Source organism: Podarcis bocagei, assembly GCF_964188305.1.
Source record: "Podarcis bocagei genome assembly, chromosome: 3".
In the NCBI taxonomy this organism is placed as follows: domain Eukaryota; kingdom Metazoa; phylum Chordata; class Lepidosauria; order Squamata; family Lacertidae; genus Podarcis; species Podarcis bocagei.
The window spans coordinates 102,530,757-102,553,920 of NC_138127.1; the positions used below are offsets into that span (position 1 = coordinate 102,530,757).

General features: G+C 41.5%; 1 protein-coding gene across 2 annotated transcripts in view; it reads right to left on the reverse strand.

The window, feature by feature from the left end:
• USP34 (ubiquitin specific peptidase 34) overlaps nucleotides 1-23,164 on the reverse strand; it is a 110,689-nt gene that overhangs the window by 22,763 nt on the left and 64,762 nt on the right. For both annotated transcript variants that reach the window (XM_081188303.1, XM_081188302.1), the window contains 22 exons: nucleotides 22,826-22,908; nucleotides 21,799-21,839; nucleotides 19,688-19,812; nucleotides 18,909-19,061; nucleotides 18,125-18,229; nucleotides 17,119-17,174; nucleotides 16,907-17,027; nucleotides 16,520-16,703; nucleotides 15,287-15,450; nucleotides 13,898-13,963; nucleotides 11,530-11,676; nucleotides 11,358-11,414; nucleotides 11,149-11,226; nucleotides 10,049-10,143; nucleotides 8,663-8,835; nucleotides 7,021-7,174; nucleotides 6,516-6,594; nucleotides 5,475-5,528; nucleotides 5,279-5,374; nucleotides 1,002-1,066; nucleotides 820-895; nucleotides 687-734 (listed from right to left, as the gene is read on the reverse strand). In XM_081188303.1, the coding sequence (XP_081044429.1) occupies nucleotides 687-734; nucleotides 820-895; nucleotides 1,002-1,066; nucleotides 5,279-5,374; nucleotides 5,475-5,528; nucleotides 6,516-6,594; nucleotides 7,021-7,174; nucleotides 8,663-8,835; nucleotides 10,049-10,143; nucleotides 11,149-11,226; nucleotides 11,358-11,414; nucleotides 11,530-11,676; nucleotides 13,898-13,963; nucleotides 15,287-15,450; nucleotides 16,520-16,703; nucleotides 16,907-17,027; nucleotides 17,119-17,174; nucleotides 18,125-18,229; nucleotides 18,909-19,061; nucleotides 19,688-19,812; nucleotides 21,799-21,839; nucleotides 22,826-22,908 (2,220 nt within the window). The remainder of the gene's footprint in view (nucleotides 1-686; nucleotides 735-819; nucleotides 896-1,001; nucleotides 1,067-5,278; nucleotides 5,375-5,474; nucleotides 5,529-6,515; nucleotides 6,595-7,020; nucleotides 7,175-8,662; nucleotides 8,836-10,048; nucleotides 10,144-11,148; nucleotides 11,227-11,357; nucleotides 11,415-11,529; nucleotides 11,677-13,897; nucleotides 13,964-15,286; nucleotides 15,451-16,519; nucleotides 16,704-16,906; nucleotides 17,028-17,118; nucleotides 17,175-18,124; nucleotides 18,230-18,908; nucleotides 19,062-19,687; nucleotides 19,813-21,798; nucleotides 21,840-22,825; nucleotides 22,909-23,164) is intronic.

Here is a 23,164-nt window from a genome sequence, read left to right on the forward strand (position 1 = left end):
GAGTCATCTTGGGCTATATAGTCTAAAATACAGTCGTACCTTGGAATTCAAACTGCTTAGTTGCCGAACGTTTTGGCTCCCGATCGAAAACCGGAAGTGATTGTTCCGGTTTTTGAACATTATTTGGAACCCGAACGTCCAAAGAGACTTCCGTGGCTTCCTGCAGCCAATCAGAAGCCGTGCCTTCGTTCCCGAACGTTTTGGAAGTCGAACGGACTTCTGGAATGGATTCCGTTCGACTTCCAAGGTACGTCTGTATACATTCATTTGCATGCATTGTGCATTAAAAACACATTTAATTTGCTTATGAAACAATATAGTCTGTGTATATGGATTAATCTTTTATGAAGTCTGAAGTAAAGATGACCAAATCTTGGGGAAGGAAAAGTACATATATAACAAATTGGTCCATGCTGCTTCAAAGGGTTTTACAAAAAGCCTACATTTGGAGCCTGAATCAATGTATCATTTGAGGCAAAATCAATTTTATTACAAATTCTGCTTTGTTTTCATTTCCACAAACTGAAGGGTACTGTGTATCTGAAGAAGTGTGCATGCACACGAAAGCTCATACCAAGAACTAACTTAGTTGGTCTTTAAGGTGCTACTGGAAGGAATTTTTTTATTTTGAAGGGTAGCAATTTTTCTTAAGCAATTTTATGGCTGTGTTATATTTAGCAACGTACCTTTTCTTTTGAATGAATAAATGTTTCGAGGACAAAAGAGGTGCTTAACTGTAAGACAAGAATTGACAGTCACACAGAGTGCACAGAACCAACAGTAAAAGATGGGCTTTAAAAATGTGATAAGGAATCATACCTTGGCTGTCATCAGAGAAACCGCTTTTGGATCTGGTAAAGTGCTGGGGATGCTGCTGCACAATTGCCACATGAACCTAGGCCAGATAAATATGTTATCAGTTACTTAAATTGAATTTTAAAATGTGGGTAAGAGGTTTTGTTTTTGTTTTTTTAAATGTTCTCAAGTTAGGCATAGCTTACCCAAAATATGTATGCTCAAAAATATTCTTGTCTTGAAGAAACTGCATGTTATCGTGCCATATCCACTGAAGAGAAAAAGCAAGTGCAAAGCTGTTTACTCCTTCAGAGCCATACAATTCAGAAAGCAAGAGACAAAGCCTTCAGTAAGGAACCTTCTCTCTCACACAGCAATTTAAACTTAACACAATAGTTCAAAGTTAGCTGATATGTAAAGCAGGTGTGAGATCAGTGATAGGGAAAGACAGACAGGGAGAAAGAGAGAGAAACTATCTATCTACCCTGTCCTGGGAGTATTTGGAGCAGGCAAGGTAAGAAAAAACAATGAATACATGTTGAAAATCTTTCTCCCCTCCCTCTCCCCGGGCTATGGTCTACTCCAGGCATAGGCAAACTCAGTCCTCCAGATGTTTTGGGACTACAACTCCCATCATCCCTAGCTAACAGGTCAGGGGTGATGGGAATTGTAGTCTCAAAACATCTGGATGGCCGAGTTTGCCTATGCCTGGTCTACTCATTTTCCTTTTTTTTTTTTTATAAAATTTTTATTGGTTTTTCAGAATTTTTAAAGACAAACAAACACAGAAAGAACAAACATACATGTATAAATTCATAACATATTTTCATAAACCTCTTTTCTGGGACTTCCCCATACCTCCCCTTTCTGCATCCCAATGTCCAAAGTTTTGTAGCAACTCCCAATTGTTACTTTTCAACCTCTGTCATCTTAGTCCTCTCTATGTTCTGATCTTATATCACTGTATCCCTTTGTTTCTAAAAACCACAGCACATTAACATTCATTAAGTTTATAGTAGTCCTTAAGGTAACTTTTAAATTTTCTCCATTCTTCTTCCACCGTCTCTTTTCGTTGGTCACGGATTCTGCCTGTCATCTCAGCCAATGTCATATAGTCCATCACTTTCATCTGCCATTCTTCCAGAGTGGGTAAATCTTGTGTCTTCCAATACTTTGCGATGAGGATTCTTGCTGCTGTTGTAGCATACATAAAGAAAGTTCGGTCCTTCTTCGACACCAATTGGCCGACAATGCCCAGGAGAAAGGCCTCTGGCTTTTTAGGAAAAGTACATTTAAGTACCTTTTTCATTTCATTATAGATCTTTTCCCAAAAAGCCTTAATCTTCGGGCATGTCCACCAAAGGTGGTAGAAGGTACCTTCAGTCTCTTTACATTTCCAACATTTGTTATCGGGCAAATGATAAATTTTTGCCAGCTTGACTGGGGTCATGTACCACCTGTACACCATTTTCATAATGTTTTCCTTTAAGGCATTACATGCCGTAAATTTAATACCGGTGTTCCATAACCATTCCCAGTCATCTGACATAATGTTATGGCCAACATCCTGTGCCCATTTAATCATGGCTGATTTGACTGTTTCCTCCTGTGTATTCCATTTCAGCAACAAATTATACATTCTGGATAAATTCTTAGTATTAGGATCTAGCAGTTCAGTTTCTAATTTTGACTTTTCCATCTGGAAACCAATTTTCCTGTCCTGTTTGAAAAATTCCACTATTTGATGATACTGAAACCAATTTTGTACCTTATGCTTCAGTTTCTCATAGCTTTGCAATCTCAACTTATCTCCATCTTGTTCCAAAATTTCCCAATACTTCGGCCATCCGACCTCCATATTGAGTTTCTTCACTGCTTTGGCCTCCACTGGTGAGACCCATCTAGGGGTTTTGTTTTCCAAAAGGTCTTTGTATCTTCTCCAAACATTAAACAATGCTTTTCTAACAATGTGATTCTTGAAAATACTGTTAACTTTATCATACCATAAATATGCGTGCCAACCAAAAGAGTTGTTGAAACCTTCCAGATCTAAGATGTCTGTATTTTCGAGGAGCATCCATTCTTTCAGCCAGCAAAATGCTGCTGCCTCATAGTACAATTTCAAGTCCGGCAGGGCAAATCCCCCTCTTTCCTTCGCATCTGTCAGTATTTTAAATTTAATTCTGGGCTTTTTGCCCTGCCAGACAAATTTTGAAATATCTTTCTGCCACCTCTTAAAACATTCCATCTTATCCAGGATCTGCAAGGTCTGAAACAAAAATAACATTCTAGGCAGTACATTCATTTTAATCACAGCGATTCGGCCTAGCATTGACAGTTTCAAATTTGACCAAATTTCTAGGTCTTTTTTAATTTCCGACCAACATTTTTCATAGTTATCTTTATACAAATTCACATTTTTTGATGTCAAATAGACCCCTAGATATTTCACCTTCTTAACCAGTGTCAACCCTGTCTCCTCTTGGAACTTCTCCTTTTCTGCATCTGTTAGATTTTTGCCTAAGACTTTGGTTTTTTGTTTATTCAGCTTGAATCCAGCTACCTGGCCAAACTGTTGTATTATTTCTAACACCTTTTTCGTACTAGCGTTTGGCTCTTGCAAAGTCAATACTAGGTCATCTGCAAACGCTCTTAACTTGTAATGTTTAGCTCCGACCTGGACACCCTTGACCTGCTGGTCTTCCCTTATCATATTCAGCAACACCTCCAGGACTGAAATAAAAAGTAATGGGGAGATTGGACACCCTTGTCGTGTTCCTTTCTCTATCTTAAGTTCCTCCGTCACTACATTATTTACAATCAATTTAGCTTTTTGTTCAGAATATATTGCAGCCATACCATTCTCAAAACCTTTACCTACCCCCATCCCCTGAAGGTTCTTTAACATAAAGCTCCAGGAAATATTATCAAAGGCTTTCTCCGCGTCCACAAAGATCAATACTGCTTTGGTGTTTATATTCACCTCATTTTCCTCCATGCAACTCACAGGGCGGCATGATTCACTACTAACCTACCAGGCCATGGTGTCTTCTCTTAAAGAAACAATGCCAAACTCGTAGGATGGGATCCAGTGTTGCTCCAGCGGATGCAATGGAGTTGCATGTTCCACTCCTCCGTCCTGCAGCACCTCCTTAATCTGCTCTGCAGGGCGCCCCAACCCTCAAGAGCAGATTTTGGGTGGTGGCAGGGGGCGGGGCGGCAGGTGAGAGGAGTGGAAGGGGAAATCCTGTTTGCACAAATGGAACGGTGCAGTTGGGTTCCACTCACAGGCTTGGATCCCAAGACTATCCCTCCTCTACAGACACCCCCAATCTCATATTGTTCAAGAGGGCCAAACTCTGTTTTTTGTGTGGGGGCTGTATAGGGGATGAAAAACCTTTAGCTTCCATGAAAAATTATCCTAAGCATATTTATCTTAGGATCGAAGCCACATTTTTTTTAATACCGTATTGTTCGCTCTATAAGATGCACCAGACCATAAGACGCACCTAGTTTTTGGATGAGGAAAACAAGAAAAAATATATTCCGAACCTCAGAAGCCAGAATAACAAGAGGGATCGCTGCACAGTGAAAGCAGCGATCCCTCTTGCTGTTCTGGCTTCTGGGATAGCTGCGCAGCCTGCATTCGCTCCATAAGACACACACACATTTCCCCTTACTTTTTAGGAGGGGAAAAGTGAGTCTTATAGAGCAAAAAAATATGGTATATGAAACTGCCATATACAGAGTCAGGCTCAGCATTCTTCATTATCACTGGCAGTAGCTTCCCTATGTACCAGGCAGAGGTTTCTCCCAGTCTTGTCCCTAGGGCTCTTTATTGGAGATGCCATGGACTGAAAACTGAACCGCCTGCATACAAAAGAATGCATTTTTCCCCAGCAGAGCTGCATGCTCTTCCCAATGCTTTATCTAAATCAAAGTACTCAACTAACCTAGCAATCATAATGCTAAGCATCCTTTCTAACTTTTTGGATACAGTCAAACCTCGGTTGTCGAAGTTAATCTGTTCTGGAAGCCAGGTCGGCTTCCAAAATGTTCGACAAGCGGAAGCCGCGTCGGATGTTTGGCTTCCAAAAAACATTCGAAAACCAGAACACTTACTTCTGGGTTCCCGGTGTATGGGAGCCAAAACGTACAGTAACAGAGGCATTCAGGAGCCGAGGTTTGACTGTATTTTGACACCCTGGTGTGCCACAGTGCAGTGAGAACTCATTGACACAGGCACAAACTCATGGTCCTTGAGCCATAGTACAGCATATAAGCCAGCAAAATATTTGTAGCCACTAATTTGATTACATCCCATTTTGCAGCTCCATCAAGGGAAGACAATCAGTCACTTGGTGAGCTTAAAGCAAATGGCTGGCTGAAAGTGGCAAGATAAAATTTAATTCTGCTAATAAAGATAGTCGGAAAAAGAATCCTTAAAAGTTTGCATTGTTATTTTAAATGTAGCCATATATACCTCTAGCAACTCGGACGAAACATCAAATTTGTAGTCTTTGCCGTTCTCTTCTTCTGGCTCCATCCGTTTATAAAAGAGCATGTATGCACTATGGGTCTGGGGGAAGCAAAAAACCCAACAGCGTTAATTCAAAACAGAAAGAGGGAGAAAGATTATCATGAGTTTCTTTTTAAAACTGAAGGATAAAGCAAAGTACCTTTTCAAAGGAGAAATCCATAAATTTATCAGTAACAGAATCATACGTCTTTGTCTGAAAGAAGGAAAAGTTTTTTTTTATTAAAAAAAAAAAGATCCATCCTTTCTGTCATAGCTGTTTTGCATGCACGACATGGTACAAAGGCCAACCCCAATTTTACACCCATTTATTGGCACAGAAGTAATTTACCGTATTTTTCGCTCTATAACACGCACTCAACCATAACACCCACGTAGTTTTTAGAGGAGGAAAATCCGTAGGCATGCCACCCGTAGGCATTCCTTCCATAACACGCACAGACATTTCCCCTTACTTTTTAGGAGGAAAAAAGTGAGTGTTATGGTGCAAAAAATACGGTAATTCTCTTCATAGCTTCATGATTGATTTTCCAGCTACAGCACCTTTGATCATTATTGTAAGTCCTTAAGAACAAAAAAGGGCTCTAACTTTCCAAGTTCGATTTTGTTATGAGTTGGTGCAACTGTGAAGTGTGGAAATAATCTAGCACCTACATTGTAATTAAAATACGCAACATATCTGATGTGACTGGCATAACTGCACCTACTCAAAAGTCATGGCAATGTGAGGCTCTTACAGTTGTGAACTGGTATCTCCAAATATGTTCAGCCCCTTTGCATCACTCCCATCCCAAAGCACAACAAAAGTGACTCTGACTTGAAAGTAAGGAAGATTTATTTATTCAGATGCTTGAGGCTACTTCTGTATCCTTTGCTCCTTGAGGCTCAGGTGGCCTTTCATCAGCTTCAGATGGTGGCTCATCTGTGCCCCTATCTAGACAGGGATAGCCTAACATCTGTCATCTATGCTCTGGTAACCCCTAGGCTAGATTACTGCAGCAATCTAACCTAGTTTATGCATTTCATACAGTGATTATAGGCTCTACAGAAGTTCACAATGTATTTGAAAGGTGGCACAGTACCAGTTTTCTGCTGTTTCTCTTTCTGCTTAAAAAGTGCCAGTGGGGATTACAACTATGTGGGTGCCTTTCTGACCTTGTAAAAGAGAGAGATTACAACTCACTGTCATTTCTCCGCCAAAACATTCAGAAGCCAGCTGAGCAGAATCAAATGGCTTTACTTCAGCATCATTGAAAAGATACCTAGAAAACACAAACACGTTACACTCATGTATCAAGCCAATTTATATCAAACCAAACATTTATATTCTGCTGGATGGAATATGGCTGTAATTCCTCAGAGTTCTTGATGTGAAATTACAAGAAATACAGTATGAGCATACTCGTCTACTGAGTTAGATGACACATTTTAGCTAAATGCTACAAAAGCCAGGAGAGAATGAAGAGAACTAAATCTGAAAACATGTAAGGTTGAAAATATATATTTTAAAACTATTGAAAAAAGACTACTGCTCAGTTCAAACGTACTATCAAACCCATCATTTGATGATCAAGAATGCTCCCTCTTCCCCTTTTGCATACAGTTTTCCTCCCGCACTCCTGGGGGGGGGGGTTGCTAACAAATCATCTACTGCGACACGAGTTGAAGATTGAACATTATTGACTCACCACTTGTTGTTTTTGTATGCATGAGGATTAACAATATCCCGGATAAAGCTGTAGTAGTGTCCCCCATCTGCTGTTCCAGTATGGACAGTTACACCTATTAAATCGTACTCAAAGCTCTTGGTCTCTTTGGAACTGTTGCTGTCATCCTTGAAACCTTAAAGAATGTATAACAACTTTTAGAATCTCATTCTTTTAATTACTGGAAGAGACCAAGTACAAGCCTAGGACCCTTGTACCTGCGGGACCGCCTCTCCCGGGATGCCCCACGGAGTACCTTAAGGTCCATAAATAGCAACACCCTAGAGGTCCCGGGCCCTGAGGAAGTCAGATTAGCCTCAACCAGGGCCAGGGCCTTTTCAACACCGGCTCCAGCCTGGTGGAACACTCTTGTCTCATGAGACTCATTTCTTTCCGCAGGGCCTGTAAGACAGAGTTGTTGCGCCTGGCCTTTGGCTTAGAATCAATTTGATTCCCTCCCCCCCTCTTTCTTTTTTCCTTTTCTCCTCCTGTGAAGAGGCTGCATCTTAATGTTTTAATGTTGCATTTTAATCTTGTTTTTTAAGTTGTATTTTAATCAACTTGTTTTTATGATTGGTTGTTAGCCGCCCTGAGCCCGGTCTTGGCTGGGGAGGGCGGGGTATAAATAAAAATAAAATAAATAATAATAATAATAATAATAATAATAATAATAATAATAATAATAACAACAACAACAACAAACAAGCTACAATATATTTGGCAGCCCTGCAGAAAGACACCAACCCAATGTGTGTGTACATGAACCAATAAATGGGCATTCCTGCTTAATGAATTAAAAGGTAAAGGGACCCCTGACCATTAGGTCCAGTCGTGACCGACTCTGGGGTTGCGGCGCTCATCTCACTTTATTGGCCAAGGGAGCCATCGTACAGCTTCCAGGTCATGTGGCCAGCATGACTAAGCCACTTCTGGCAAACCAGAGCAGCACACGGAAATGCCGTTTACCTTCCCACTGGAGCAGTACCTATTTATCTACTTGCACTGGTGTGCTTTCGAACTGCTAGATTGGTAGGATCTGGGACCGAGCAACGGGAGCTCACCCCGTCGCAGGGATTCGAACTGCTGACCACCTGATCGGCAAGTCCTAGGCTCTGTGGTATAACCCACAGCACCACCCGCATCCCTTGCTTAATGAATTACAATGACCCCAAATCAAGGTGGGCACAGCACTCCTTTGAATAGGCCTACCTTATACTGGGTCCCATTCCTAACCTCCCTTTTAAGCCCCTCCTCTTCCACAAAGGAAAAGGGGACAGCTGATGGAAAGGCCTTTAATGACTGCATGAAAGGCTTGGTGGTTGGGCTTCCCACTCTGGAATTTGGTTGCTCCAGCAAGAAAAGTAATTAAAAACAAATCATCTTCCTTGGGGAAGACGGAGGGGCAGGCAATCAACTGCACCATCAACCAGTCATGCCAAAACGTTCAAAAAGCCCCACAAAGTTTTCTGAATGCTCATCACTTGAAGGGCCAAAGTACCACAGTGTCTGCCCAACTCTAGTGGAAACCATGTTGCCAGAAATATCCAAATAGATGAAGAGGAGTTATCAAAACTGAAAGAGTTTGCCAGGCGCAAAACTGCGGAGGTGAACTAAATTCAAATACCTTCTTTCCTGTCATTTTTCCCCATAAGAAAATCTTCAGTGTAAGGTGTCATGTCCAGACGCAGGGGGAATGAGAAGTGTGTGTTGACTTTCTCCTTCATCATAGTGACCATGTTAAAAGTGTATCTCATTGTATTGAAGCTTAAAATGCGAGGCAATTTCTTAAAACAAGCCCTAAAGACAAAACAAGCAAATAATTCCTTGCGGCGTGCGCCTTCCTTCAAGGACCACTGTTATTTCTGAAAGAAAGTATTGCTCATGTATAGCACAAGCAGATCTGTTCCTGGTATGCATGACCCAGCTGGCATGGAATCCTAAGCAAAACCGTGCAAGGTCCCAGAATAAAGATAATAGAATCATAGAATCATAGAGTTGGAAGAGACCACAAGGGCCATCGAGTCCAACCCCCTGCCAAGCAGGAAACACCATCAGAGCACTCCTGACATATGGTTGCCAAGCCTCTGCTTAAAGACCTCCAAAGTAGGAGACTCCACCACACTCCTTGGCAGCAAATTCCACTGTTGAACAGCTCTTACTGTCAGGAAGTTCTTCCTAATGTTTAGGTGGAATCTTCTTTCTTGTAGTTTGGATCCATTGCTCCGTGTCCGCTTCTCTGGAGCAGCAGAAAACAACCTTTCTCCCTCCTCTATGTGACATCCTTTTATATATTTGAACATGGCTACCATATCACCCCTTAACCTCCTCTTCTCCAGGCTAAACATGCCCAGCTCCCTTAACCGTTCCTCATAAGGCATCGTTTCCAGGCCTTTGACCATTTTGGTTGCCCTCCTCTGGACACGTTCCAGTTTGTCAGTGTCCTTCTTGAACTGTGGTGCCCAGAACTGGACACAGTACTCCAGGTGAGGTCTGACCAGAGCAGAATACAGTGGCACTATTACTTCCCTTGATCTAGATGCTATACTCCTATTGATGCAGCCCAGAATTGCATTGGCTTTTTTAGCTGCCGCGTCACACTGTTGGCTCATGTCAAGTTTGTGGTCAACCAAGACTCCTAGATCCTTTTCACATGTACTGCTCTCAAGCCAGGTGTCACCCATCATGGCTCACAGTTGTCTCGTTCCAGACAAACAATGAGCTGAAATCAAGATTTGTTCCCGGTTTGTCTAGGGAAGAAGAGCCTTGGTTTGGAGGGAATAAGGCAAACCTTGGCTCAGCCCTGGGTAGTGCAACAGCAGCTGAACCAGGGGAGGAGTGTAGCAGCTGTAATATTTGCTCCAGGAATCCACACATTTGCACTAAGCCATGGATTGGCTTAGTGTCGTTGAGTGAACTGGGTTTATGTCTGTTTAGACTGGTAACTTCTACCAAAATTAAACATCAACAAGATAAAATATATATACCCCCAAGTGTTTTCCCTCAACGATACCTTTTTTCAGCCCGTACTTTCTTTCCGCAGTGAGAGCATGTATACATGTTGTCCCCTTCCAGGGTATCTTTAATGGTAACTTCATCAAGAGATTCCTGTATGTAAAACAGAAAGGAAACAGCTTTATTTATTTATGTATTCATTTGTACAAACTAAAGAAATGAAACTAAGAAATGAAAAAGTATTGAGCGTGAGAAATCACGTGTAAAGTCAGCACTGTGAACTCCTGCCCTAACAAAAATACTTGTTTTTAATACATGCAACTGTGTCCCCCAATCGAAGATTGGACTTGTATCTCATCCAAGGCATCGTAAAACACACACACACACACACACACACACACACACACACACACAGAACCACAAGTCCACATTCAAGCTGTCCGCAAAGATGCTGGTATAGAAAGGATAATAATACATTATTCTTTCTGACATCATCACCAACTGCAAAACCTACAGCAGCTAGATGCAGAATATTACCTTTCTGTAATTGGACACTATGTTAAGAGTTATGGCACTAGGTAATCTCTAGTGGTGCTTCCTCCACTGATAGCCAACATTTGTCATCAGAATGTGGAGGGAGGGAATTTTCAGCTGTTCCTCCTTCCCCTGCAAGCCTCTGGACACTGAGGGGAGCCCACAGCAGAGGGTGGGGCATCACCACACCCAGCTTCATTTCTGCTTTATTGGCATCAGCAGAAGGGAGAACACCCACTAGTCCTCATCAGTATGAATTGTTAAAATGATGTGCAGGATTCAACAAATGAGTCCCCTCCTTCCACTTATGCAACCCTCCCTCCATGTGATCCCCAAAATCGGCTCAGGGGACAAGGTGGTGGAGATCCCTCACAACATCACACGAGAGGAGGAGAGGGCGGATTGTTTTGTCTGAGGTGCCAGAGAACTTGGCCTGACAGAATGACTTAGTGCAATGCTGAATTATATTATATTATTATAAGGGGGGGAGATTACTTAGTGATTGAGTTTATGACAGTCAAAGCAGGCAATACTGGGCTAGACAGATCACTGATTCTGCATTCAGTTGCTTCAAATGTTTGCTTAACAGAGGCCTACAATCACTGCAGGTTCAGTACCACTTACATAAATATTCTTCATGTCTGCTACCTGGCATCTCACTGTGTAGAACTCTTCAGCAGTCTGGCTGACATGTTCACAGTCCTAAGGGACAGTGGGTTTTTTTAAAAAAAGAATTAACAGGAATCAGTGACTTTATTCCTACTTGAAAAGCAACAGCTTAGGATTGGGGAGTGGGGAGGGAAATTGGCAGGCAAAGTTAAGTAGCCACTCACCAAGGAAACAACGTTGTTTGTGATAACACCTCCAAACAAGCTTTTCACCGTATTCTTCTGTGAATGAATGAATTTATTTCAGTCAACAAAATAATTTACTTCAGCCAGGACAATAAAATAAAATGAAATCCGAAGATTGGTTTAAAAATAATAATAATTATGGGCAGCTTACCAATTCTGGAGACATTTCTTCAATTTTTGTTATTAGATCTGTGAAGAATTCAGTCATGTCTTTTTGTTCACCGGTATTAAGTGGCTGTTTATCCATGGTGTAGGTTTTGCAGAATGGTCTTGGATTGTATGCTTTGCATTCACTTTCCTGTGTTGAAAACAGACAGACAGTCAGAAGCAAAAGGCAAAAGAAGCAATTAAATCTTTAATCTTAAAAAGTAAGAACACACACAATAATTCTTGCAGATACAGATATCTTTGGATGCTTCTGTGCTAGCAGATTCAAGATAATCACATGCAGCTCTGAGCTTCAATAGAAGTGAAGGAGTAATTATGATTTCTGCAGCTCTGAGATTGCACAGAAGGTTATTGAACTATTACAGGGTCAAAACATGGAACATGCTCAAACAAACCTTCTGAAAGCTAAGAAGCTGCCTTATACAGAGACAGACCATTAGCCCAGTGTTGTTTATACAGAGCAGTCCTTCAGGGTTCCAGATAGGGAACATTCCCAGGCCTACCTAGAAAGGCTAGGGATTGAATCTGGTGTCTTCTGCCCGCAATACAGATGCTTTGCCACTGAGCAACGGCCCTTCAACTTGCCAAAATAAACACCTTAGAGTTTCATAAGAGTCAACACCTTCCATTCCAGCAGTCAGAGGAGAGGCTGAGATTAGGCTTACAATGCAGTATTTGTAATATCAAGCTATTGTCTTGATATTATTTCAGACTATAATGTGGAGGACATTTCTTCTGGGAGCTAAGAAATGTTTTCTGTAACAGCTGAAATCCCATGATCAGAACACCGGGCAGACTCAAACACCTTATAAATAAATTGTAAGATGCAACAAAATATTGAGTCAAATAAGAACTCATCATTTTCTCCGTACCTTGACTTCTCAATGAATCCCATCGTTTAGGGGCAAGCGCATGCATGGGTATTTTTTGGCAATGGGACTGGAACTCCAACATCAGAATATTTGAAGAGACATTATCGTAACATTCCAGAAGTGCAGTACCGCTTACGGTGACCTAACTGCCGTAAATTTGGGTCATGATTTAGTATATTTTCTTCATATACTAAAGCCAGGGGGCTGCCAAGCTTTTTGAGGCAAAGGGCACATTTGGAATTTGGAGAAAGCACGGTGAATACCAGTCACAACACGCCTGCCATGAGGGTGTCACATAACGCAAAATTGGGGCTGTGCCATAACATAAAATACATAGCCAGAATTTTACATGCTTAAAGTGTGAGGAGAAGAAGAGGATTCCTGAATAGGGGCTTTCTGAACCTGAGAGGGTGTGCCAGTCCTCAACTTTGCCTGTCTGCAGGCAGAATACAGTGGAAGCTTGGGGTTACGTACCGTCCTCCTTACTACAGGTAATGAGCTCCACTAACAGAGAAGTAGATGCTCCTGGTTGCGAATTTTGCCCCAGGATGTGAGCGGAAGGCCCCATTAGCGAAAGCGTGCCTCATGTTAAGAACGGTTTCGGGTTAAGAACGGACCTCTGGAATGAATTAAGTTCGTAACCGGAGGTATCACTGTAGATGGTTTCAGGGGGCTCAGAATGCTTGTTAAGAAAACTCAGAAAAGTGCTCTTTTGAAAAAGTGGGAAGTTTGGATTTTGCATTAAGACTGAGGCCTACCCCCCCCCCCTTTATGGTGAATAGTGGAGGATTCAGATGAGCCTCTCCAATAATGTATGTGAGGACGTTTCGATTTATCCTTGTAGGAAGGGATTCTTTAATTTTTTTTGGCAGCACATCTTGATAAAGAAGGAGGGAAGGGAAACCAGCTTGCTCAGAGGCATTTTCCAACTCATGACACCCGCTCGCACTCTCTGCTGGCAAAGCGTTATAATGCTTTCTGTTTCGGCTGCAAAAAATAGTGAGGCATTATTTAAACTCTTGGTGCTTGAGAAAGCTCCAACTGAAGTGCAGTCATCTGTCCTGGGACAGGACACACATAAGGGTAGCAAAAACAGCAGTACTAAGGAAAGAATATATATAGCCCTACATACACAGCCCTGAGCTATAAGAGAAGAACAGTCTCTGCCTGGGTGAAGGTAGGGTGAAACTGGAGGAAGTGCCAGAAGAGAACTAAAAAAAGAACCCTGTGATCCTCGGATGAAGGGCAGTATACAGATTTAATAAATAAAAATAATACTAAATAAAACTTCAGACGCATGTCTTTGCCTTGAGCAAATCAGATGGATGCCACCAACATAATGGATGTCTCTGAAGTTAAAACACAAGAACCTATTATGCTCCACCACCGCAGCAGGCAGTCATAGACTAGCAGACCGCTATTAAGGTCATCAAATACAAAAGTAAGCATTTATTTTCATAAGCGCTTTCCCAAACTTACCATTAGATGTGTAAACATTTTTTGAAGTTCTAAGAGGGTGGTCTTGTGCTTCATATCCTCGGAATACTTTTTAAAAAAGATGTAAGAGTGGGAAAAGGAATGTTATTTTGTGAAGTTTGTAGGTTATGAAAACAAACCTTTTCCTAAAAGTTGGAGAAAACTGTAGGATTACAGCATTTTACAATGTAGCTGAATTCAAACTATTCCAGAAAAGCTAGACTTCATCTATTCAGTTGAATTTATGAAATAAACTAAATTAGGAAATGAATTACTTATTTTAGGCTGGGGGAAGGGGACGTTTATCAATTGACTTATTGTATCAATGTATGCATATTGATGGGAATTCTCTCTATCTTCTTCTACAAGGTAATACACTTTCCTTCTGCAGTTGACCCAGTGGCGGAGGAAGGGATGTGTGGGTCCACCCTGGGTGTCATCACTGAGGGGGGTGACAAAATGAATTGTGTGTTTGGTTTTTGTTGTATTTTAAATGGGCTTACGAAACTTTTTAGGAGTGATGGGGTGGCTTGGGCACCTGCAGGTTCCGCGCTGCTTGAAACGGCATTATGGGACTTGTGCCTGCCTACTGCCTCTCCTTCAGCCGCCCTACAGCTGAGAGGAAGGCGACGAGAGACTCCAAGCATCGGATAGGCTCGCCCCGCCCCTACGAGCGGATCACCCTGCCCCGGCTGCAGGACACGCCCCGCACCAGGTACCTGAATGGCTAGATATGACGTTGAGTTGACCAATTTCAGAAAACAACACCCCCTTCAATTTTGGCCTCTGACTTGGTTACACTGAGGTCAGCACCAACCCTACAGTGCTAGATTCTGATGAGTAGACTTTGAAAGGGATAAATGTTACATTGAGCATATGAGCCAATCTATGCCACTGCAGTCTATTCTGATTGGCAGCTGCTCTTCAGGGTCTCAGGCAGGCAGGAAGGAAGGAAGGAAGAAGAGGAGTTTGGATTTGATATCCCGCTTTATCACTACCCGAAGGAGTCTCAAAGCAGCTAACATTCTCCTTTCCCTTCCTCCCCCACAACAAACACTCTGTGAGGTCAGTGGGGCTGAGACACTTTAAAGAAGTGTGACTGGCCCAAGGTCACCCAGCAGCTGCATGTGGAGGAGTGGAGACGCGAACCCGGTTCACCAGATTACGAGTCTACCACTCTTAAACACTACACCACACTGGCTCTCAAGAGCCTTCACTAACACTGATACCCGAGATTATTTTAACTGGGAAGACATTCTGCATTTATTTCACCACTGAACAATATTGCTTCAGACCATTATTCACTGTAGTTAGATTAACTATTTGCCAAATCACTACACCACCCCATCTAAAATGGAAAACTTGCTTCCTGTTGAACCAGGAAGGTCATACCTTTGCAGTGAAGATGGCTTGCCTGGCTTCCGGTATCATATACAGCTGCTGAATAGTTGATGCCAAGTAACACGTTGCTCCAAGGTTGGTTAGACCCACAAACCTGCACTCAGCTCTGACATCATCATGTGGCCAATAATCCCACTTGTAAGGTGCATGGGAAGCTGGAAGAAATGGCAATTTTATTTCTTAATACTGGGTTTCAAATAACTGTCTGCCTGATTATTTGTGACAAGTGAGAATGGCCACTGATTGTCTCTTCTCCTAACCACACTATGTTTGGGGTTATACAGTGGTACATTGATTTTCGAACGTCTCGGAAGTCGAACGTTTCGGTTTTCAAACACCGAAAACCCAGAAGTAACTGCTTCAGTTTTTGAATGTTTTTCAGAAGTTGAATGTGCCATGTGGCTTCCGTATTGAGTTTTCCATAAGTAACTGCTTCTGTAAGTAACTGCTTCGGTTTCCAAATGTTTTGGGAGTCAAACGGTCTTCCGGAACAGTAAAAGGTAAAGGGACCCCTCACCATTAGGTCCAGTCGTGGCTGACTCTGGGGTTGCGGCGCTCATCTTGCTTTATTGGCCGAGGGAGCCGGCGTACAGCTTCCGGGTCATGTGGCCAGCATGACTAAGCCGCTTCTGGCGAACCAGAGCAGCACACGGAAAGGCCGTTTACCTTCCCACCAGAGAGGTACCTATTTATCTACTTGCACTTTGACGTGCTTTCAAACTGCTAGATTGGCAGGAGCTTCCGGAGCGGATTACGTTCAAAAACCGAGGTACCACTTTATTTTGAAAGCGGCCCAAGGAACCACATTTCTGCACTGCAAGAACAGGATGATGGACTAGATGAGCCACTGCCCGATCTCGCAGGCTCTTCTTATGTTCAGATCCATTTACTGAGCCAAAAGAAGGCACTGAAATGAAAGCCAAATGGATGCTGGCACTGTTCTACTTTTGCTAATTAATACTGAACATGGAACAGGAGAACAACCAAGAAACTCCAGCATTTTCTCAGTTTGGCCAGAAAATGTCAGCAGCGAAGATTTCTCCTTAAAAAGCAAAAGCAAACAGATTTCTGCTTGTTAAGGAAGGACTGGATTCTTGCAAGGGGTGAGCAAAAAGGGCACCGTAGCATTTTATCAATAAACATCCAAAAATTCTAAGGCAAGGAAAGACACTGAAAACACCCTGCTCATTCGCAAATGCCGAGAAACTAACAAAATATCCTTACATTGCATGTGCTGTGCCATAACCCAGTTGTGGAGCAGCCTGTAGTTCTCTACGGAACCTTTTACCATTTCTACCAACAGGTCGTAAGCAGCAGCCCTTGAAGAATGAGACTTGCACTTTGGCTGTTGACGGTCTTTTAGGCTTGGAAGCAAGAACAGAAGATTGAAGATGTCTCTCAGAAACTCCTGCAAAATGAGAGAAGTATATCAGCTAAGGTTATATTAATGGCAATTTTGGGTGGTGCTCTACGGAGAAAGTCAGGCATGCAGAAGGTTCATGAAATCAATGGGGCTTGCGGTGAAAATTTCCCTTTAACAAGCATAACTGTCTCTGGTTTGCGCCCAAGGTTCTGAGCAAACTGTGGTGGGAGAGCAGGTCAAGTTCTTACCTGCCCTTCTCGGGAGAATTTAAAAGGCGGTTTGTGTTTGACTACGCTTGTTGCCAGGCGGAGCAGACCTGTAAGACCATCATCTTCTATGTTGCCATCTTGATGGTCAAGGATTTCTCTGCTGTAAAATGCAAATTGAGTGCCTGTCAGCTAAAACAAACACTCTCCTATTGAAAATACGCCCGAAGTGAACTAGCAAATTTAAAGCTTACCTTCGAATGCAATCTGCCAAATGTCTAGCTAAGGCATCTAAATCAAGCAATGTGGTCTAAAGAGAGAGAGAAACGTAGATGTAAATATAAATAAATTGGTGGAATACACTGGTTGGGTTATGCAATAAAAAGGTACTATGTGCAATTTTAGTCTCACTTTTGTACAAAGAAAAGGATTTTTTCCTTTGAAAATAAAGCTATAGGGTAGCATTCAATTTTTTCCTTTTTTAGGTAAACTGCTTTGAGGGTTTTTTTCTCTCTACAATTAAGCAGTGTATAAATTTTATGAAATAAATAAATAAATAAATAAATAAATGAGGTGCGTCCAGATTCCTGGACAAGCCTAGTGGAAATTCAGAAATTCTTCCTTTGACCAGCAGGCCTCCGAAGCAGCATCACAAGCTTTTGAAATTCCTTTCATGCAACAGAGGTCTGCTATCTGGCACAGGGAGCGGTTGTGTAAGAAAAGCAAGCCGAAAGCTCTTTTGGACTGGAGAAACTAGTCATGCTGACGTTTGCCAAGAATTTTCTTAAGTAAGTCTTAGGTAAGCCTTTTTTCCCCTCTGATACTTAGAATCTTAAGATTTATATCCAACTGGCTGTGCTCAAGCAATGATCAGCTCTGACAAACGCAGTTGAATCCTGCTTGGTTGCAAACCAACAGTGGAGAGCCTTATCTGTCTTAAGCTTGCATGTATGAGAAGAAAAAAAGCAAGTTTTGTTTGTCTGAACTAAAAAGCCCAAACTCACTGGCCTTGTGTGTGTTGTGTATATATAGACAGATCCCATTCAGGCTCTTGAAGAAAGCCATTTCTGTCTGAGTGTGCAAAGGAATGGGTCAACAGAACAGCTACAAGGATTGCATTTTTCAGTTCTTGAGGCTTTTAACCCATGCTCCGAGTATAGTCAAACCTGCCTCAGTTTCAAAGGAGCAAGGTTGCAATTGGTGGTGGTGGATTCTTTAATATAAAACCAATGTATATAATATAGAACCAATTGTACCTACCTGACTAGCATCTTTTACATGTATATTATCTATTAGTTTGCACAGCAACCAGAAATATTCCTTACAGCCAGACTGTAAGATAGGTTCTTCTTCATAATCTTCAATCTGAGGAAATAAAAGTTTGTGTTTTGTTTTATCTATTTTGATCCAAAAAAACACATAGAATATGATGAAGGGTCAAAACTAGATGGTGACTATTACTTGATCTATTGGTCTGGAATGCCAAAAGGTAAACAACTGAGAAACTGTTTTACCTTTGCTAATACAAATAGCGAATCAGTGCTTATGTAAGCCATGCCAACAAAACAACCTTAGTTTTATAATTATGACCCACCTATTCCAGGACGACTAACCATAAAAAGTTTACAGCAGCATATACATAGCAGCATATAAGCAGAGGGGTGAAAGGGGAGGGGGGCATGTCAAGGGGAAACTGACTGCATCAACACATGACATCATAAACCTGGCTGTGACATCCACTGGCAGGATAGACAGTAACAGCATATGGGAAGGCAGGTAGAACAGAACTGATCTTACAGAGCTATGTGTAGGTCCACAAGTAAATGTTACAAACTGGAAAACCAGCAAGACATACAGTCTTTTTAACGGCTGATCTAATCAAAATGCACAAACCATCAAGACTTGGGGGAAGTAGGCAGAGAAAAGCTTGCTCGAACTGTGCATCAATTTAATTGGGAGAAATGTGTTTTATATTTGCTACACAACACAAATGCCATACAAATGAAGCTGCTAAGCTTCTTGTTTGTTTTTGTTGTTGTTTTACCTTGATAGGCTTTAACGCCTGAGCATCAGGAAGAAACTTGAGCAACGTTGAAGCAGCCAGTAGCAGAAAAGATCTGTTTATTGAGTCTCCCCCATCCAAACCTGACAACGATAATTTATACAGGCCATTGCAGGACTCGTGACGAACTGCAGTCTGAAATGAAAAGAGATTGCCATAAAATGGAACCCATTTAAATGAAAACTTTTTAAAAATCCTCTTTCCCTCTAGCATATTTATGAAAACTACTTTCAACATGTCTGTTAGTTGCTGGCATTCTGAAACTCATCACTTGTGCTAGTTTTATAGATGAGGGGAAAACCCGAGGCTTCCAACCAAGTGCTGAGAGCTAAAGAATCATGCAAATGGAGCAATTTATACTGAAAATCAATTTGCAACCTTGGTTTTGAAAGCTGAAGAGAACGACTACTTTATACCCTAGATCCACAATGAGGGCATTCAACAGGCTTAGGCAACAATCCTATACACACTAATCTCAGAACAAGTTTTATTAAACTCAGCAGATTTCACTTCTGAGTTCTACCCAACAAAGTCATAAGCAAAGTAGGCCCAATGAAATCAATGGACTTAAGTTAGTCCAGTCAGTGGGTTAATTCTGAGTATGACTTACTTAGCTACAACCCTTTGAGTGGATATGCCTAAGAATATGTTGTTAATTAAAAAAGCAAATGAGATATATGATGTTAAGACCTTTCAACTGAATTTGGCTCAAGGGTTTGTTAATGTAACTAGAATTATGTTTCCCCACCCCTTAGGCTTACCTCAGGAATGAGAAGGGTGAGTTTCTTTAGCCAGTCTTGTAAATTATCACTGTCTGCTAGGCTGGATTTCACCAAAGAGCAGCAGTGAGCCCAGCTCACTAAGAGCCACATTGAATAGTGAGTAACTAAAAAGGAAGAACCACATACAATTGTTATACATCACACACATACAACGCCATTTCATTTATTTAAAGGCTAAGATCATCACAATATATAAGAACAACAACAGCATCTTATTTCTAAATCTTATACTAAATCCAGATTACACTGCATAAGCTTTCATGGGTCAGCAAGATACAATTCTGCCTTTAATGAGGTGTGCATGCCCATATATTCCTATTATTTATTTTCCAAAACACTAGACTGCCGAAGGGAAAAATAAGAAAGGCGGAGTCCTCTGAAACAGAGCTTCTGTATACAATATTTGGCATGTGTCTCTGCCTGCCCTGGGTAGGAGGAGGAGACAATCCATCCTTGGGTGTTCTCATTGTACTATGCTGAGAATGAAGATTTTGCTTAGATGGTCAAGCATGGTAAAAGGGTAAGGCACAAAACCAAGAAGAAAGAGGCATTAAGCTAACAGAAGGCCTGATAAGATATATGGCACTTGCTAACTGCAAACACATGGACCAAAGCTTGGTGTGTATTTTCCCCTTTCTTCCAAGAAAGCCAGCTCCCAAAATGTTGAATCCCACTTGACATTTTAGTGCTTGTGGGAAGAACCTGATTGTGCAAAGCCCTCAACATGGTAAAGTTACTTAATTATGGAAGCACTAACATCGTTACTTCACAAAAGTCTCCACCTACCAACCTCAAGGTCTGGACAGTAAACGAAACACAAAAATCTACTGGAAGAACCGAGCTGCTACAATAAAGCTTGCAGTTTCAAGTAAAAACAAAAACTCTGAAGTGTGTTGCCACAGCTTTTGCCAATCTGTATACCGCAGGAATACAAAAAACAGCTCCCTTGGCTATACACACACTCTTATTCATCACAGTAAATTGAAACTCAGCATGACACTTATGTTCACATCTGAGCTGCAAGGCTGGCCTTCACAAAATTGAGGTATTCATGCCTTCTTGATGGAACTAGCCTAGGAGTTCTTTCCAAGCCTCTTTGGAGCCAATTATTGTTCTCTCCTCCACAGAGCATAGAGAAAACATACAGCAGAAGCCTTTGTCAGGTCAGATAAAGTATCAGGTGAACAAAGATGGCTCTGACACCCTACTATTCCTTGCTCACTATCCAAAGCGAGGGAAAGAAAAATGTTGTGGTCAGCTGCTTGTCCGTGCAACAGTAACACACACCTCAATTTTGCTGCTGCTTCAAAGCAGGCAGGTCTGGAACTGAAGAACACTCCAGACACTGAAGAAGAGCAAGCATGAAGTCACATGAACACCCCTGACACTAAAGCAAGTGGGAGGAGCAGTCCACTCCTGGATAATCTCCATCTTTTAAGTTTCCTAATGGTGCATAATGCTCTATTCTGTGAGCTTTGCTTTCAAATTAATTTCCCCCCTCCACTCCTTTCCATATAGGAGGTTAGAAACCAGAACTAAGTTTGCCTTGAGAAGTGACATGGCTTTTAGATTACAAGCCTGAGGGCAGGTACTGTATTACTTCCTGATTTTATAAGCTGTTCTGGGCTTCTTTTCAGGTTAAAGAGCAGAGGAAAAAATGTTTAAATAAAATAAACTGGAAAGTGCTCGAAACAGCAAAAATAAATACTTCAACACAGCAGCTTCACTGCTCAAGTCTAATAAATGCTCTCCATAGCAAAGGTTTGTTGGTCAGCTCTACTGCATGGGGAAATCTTGTCTGCAATCCATTACTCATGATGACATGACATATACAATTACCGTATTTTTTGCACCATAACACTCACTTTTTTCCTCCTAAAAAGTAAGGGGAAATGTCTGTGCGTGTTATGGAGGGAATGCCTACGGGTGGCATGCCTACGGATTTTCCTCCTCTAAAAACTACGTGCGTGTTATGGTCGGGTGCATGTTATAGAGCGAGAAATACGGTAGCTATGAATCAGGAAAAAAGATTTTCAAGAATGAAACTGTTATTGGTTTAGTAACCTTCCTGTCTTCATTTATTCACTAACCTTCATGTCTTGACCTATGATCAGCTTGAGCTTTCAATACCCTGTATAGGAAGAAAATCAAGTCAATAAGATCTTGGTGCAAAACTCTATTTTAAAAAAAACCCTTCTGCAAAAATCAAGCAATGAAAAGTGATATTTCTTTTCACTTCTCAAAATATTACTCATTTGTTCTCAGTGGATTATTAAAATATTAAAATACAATTTAGTATGGAGGGTTTTGTGTTCTGCTCCTAATTTTTCCCCAGGATGCTTTGTGCAATGAGACCAGCAGAGAACAAACTAAAATGCGGAATTTTTCATAACTATGCAAATGCAGGAACTAACTTAAATGCAGTAATATTTCTAACATTCAATGAGGAGAAAGGGGGCATTAACTGAGGGCAAAGCAGAGAGGTCACACTGTGTGGCACCTTGTGCCAAGTTAGGAACGGCTGCTGGGAATAGACCTGATTTAGCCCCCTGAGATACTCAAGAGATACTCATGACAGGCAGATTCCTAACTTGGTGTGGGCTGCAACTCCCCTGAGGTCAGCTTACTTCTCCTTGGAGAAATATATTTAGCATGTCTGGAAAATAGCCGACCTGCTGCATCCTGTGCCAGCAATGAGGGCTGTGGGAACTGCCAGGACTCACACCAACAGGGATCAGGGCAAATGGAAAAGCCAAACCAAGTGTCTTCAGCAACCAGAATGATGCCCAACACCAATGCAGAATAGTGGCTAACAACCTAACAACCTTCTTTCAATCTCTCGAGGCCTCTGGGCCATAATCGGGTCTTCTTTGGGCACCAAGTAACAACCAGGGGAGCACATGCAGTTGCTCACTTTTCCTTCAGCTCTTGAGGACTGGTTTGCGGCTCAAGTTTGCAAAAATACTGAACAGAAAAGACGCTTTAAAGAAAACCTAAACAGCTTCGTCTATTTGTAACGTCATAATCCTTTCTGAAACTGGGAAATCAGTATGATGCTTTAATGCAAATATGTATACTATAAATCTTACCAAAGATATTAAAAAAAGGTTATTGTACCTAGGCGCCAGGTTGTCATACGTATAGGCAACACACATAAGTCGCTGTATCAAACTGGTTCCCTGGACAAGTACAAGAAATACCTTTAAAAAAATTGAAGCCAAAAGAAAACAGTTAATGCAACTGCTATCTTAAAATATAACATATTTCTTATGCTTTAAATCAAATCAGAAAAATAAATGTGCTGACTCCATGTATTGGAGTGATAAGCAAGATACCCTGAACTTCAGCCAGCCATCCAAGTACATTCAAATTTCCTATGTCTTAAGAAAGTGTTTTCTACTCTGACTCACAGTTGGATTGCCATCACATGCTGCCTCACCCTTTTTCGTTTGTTTG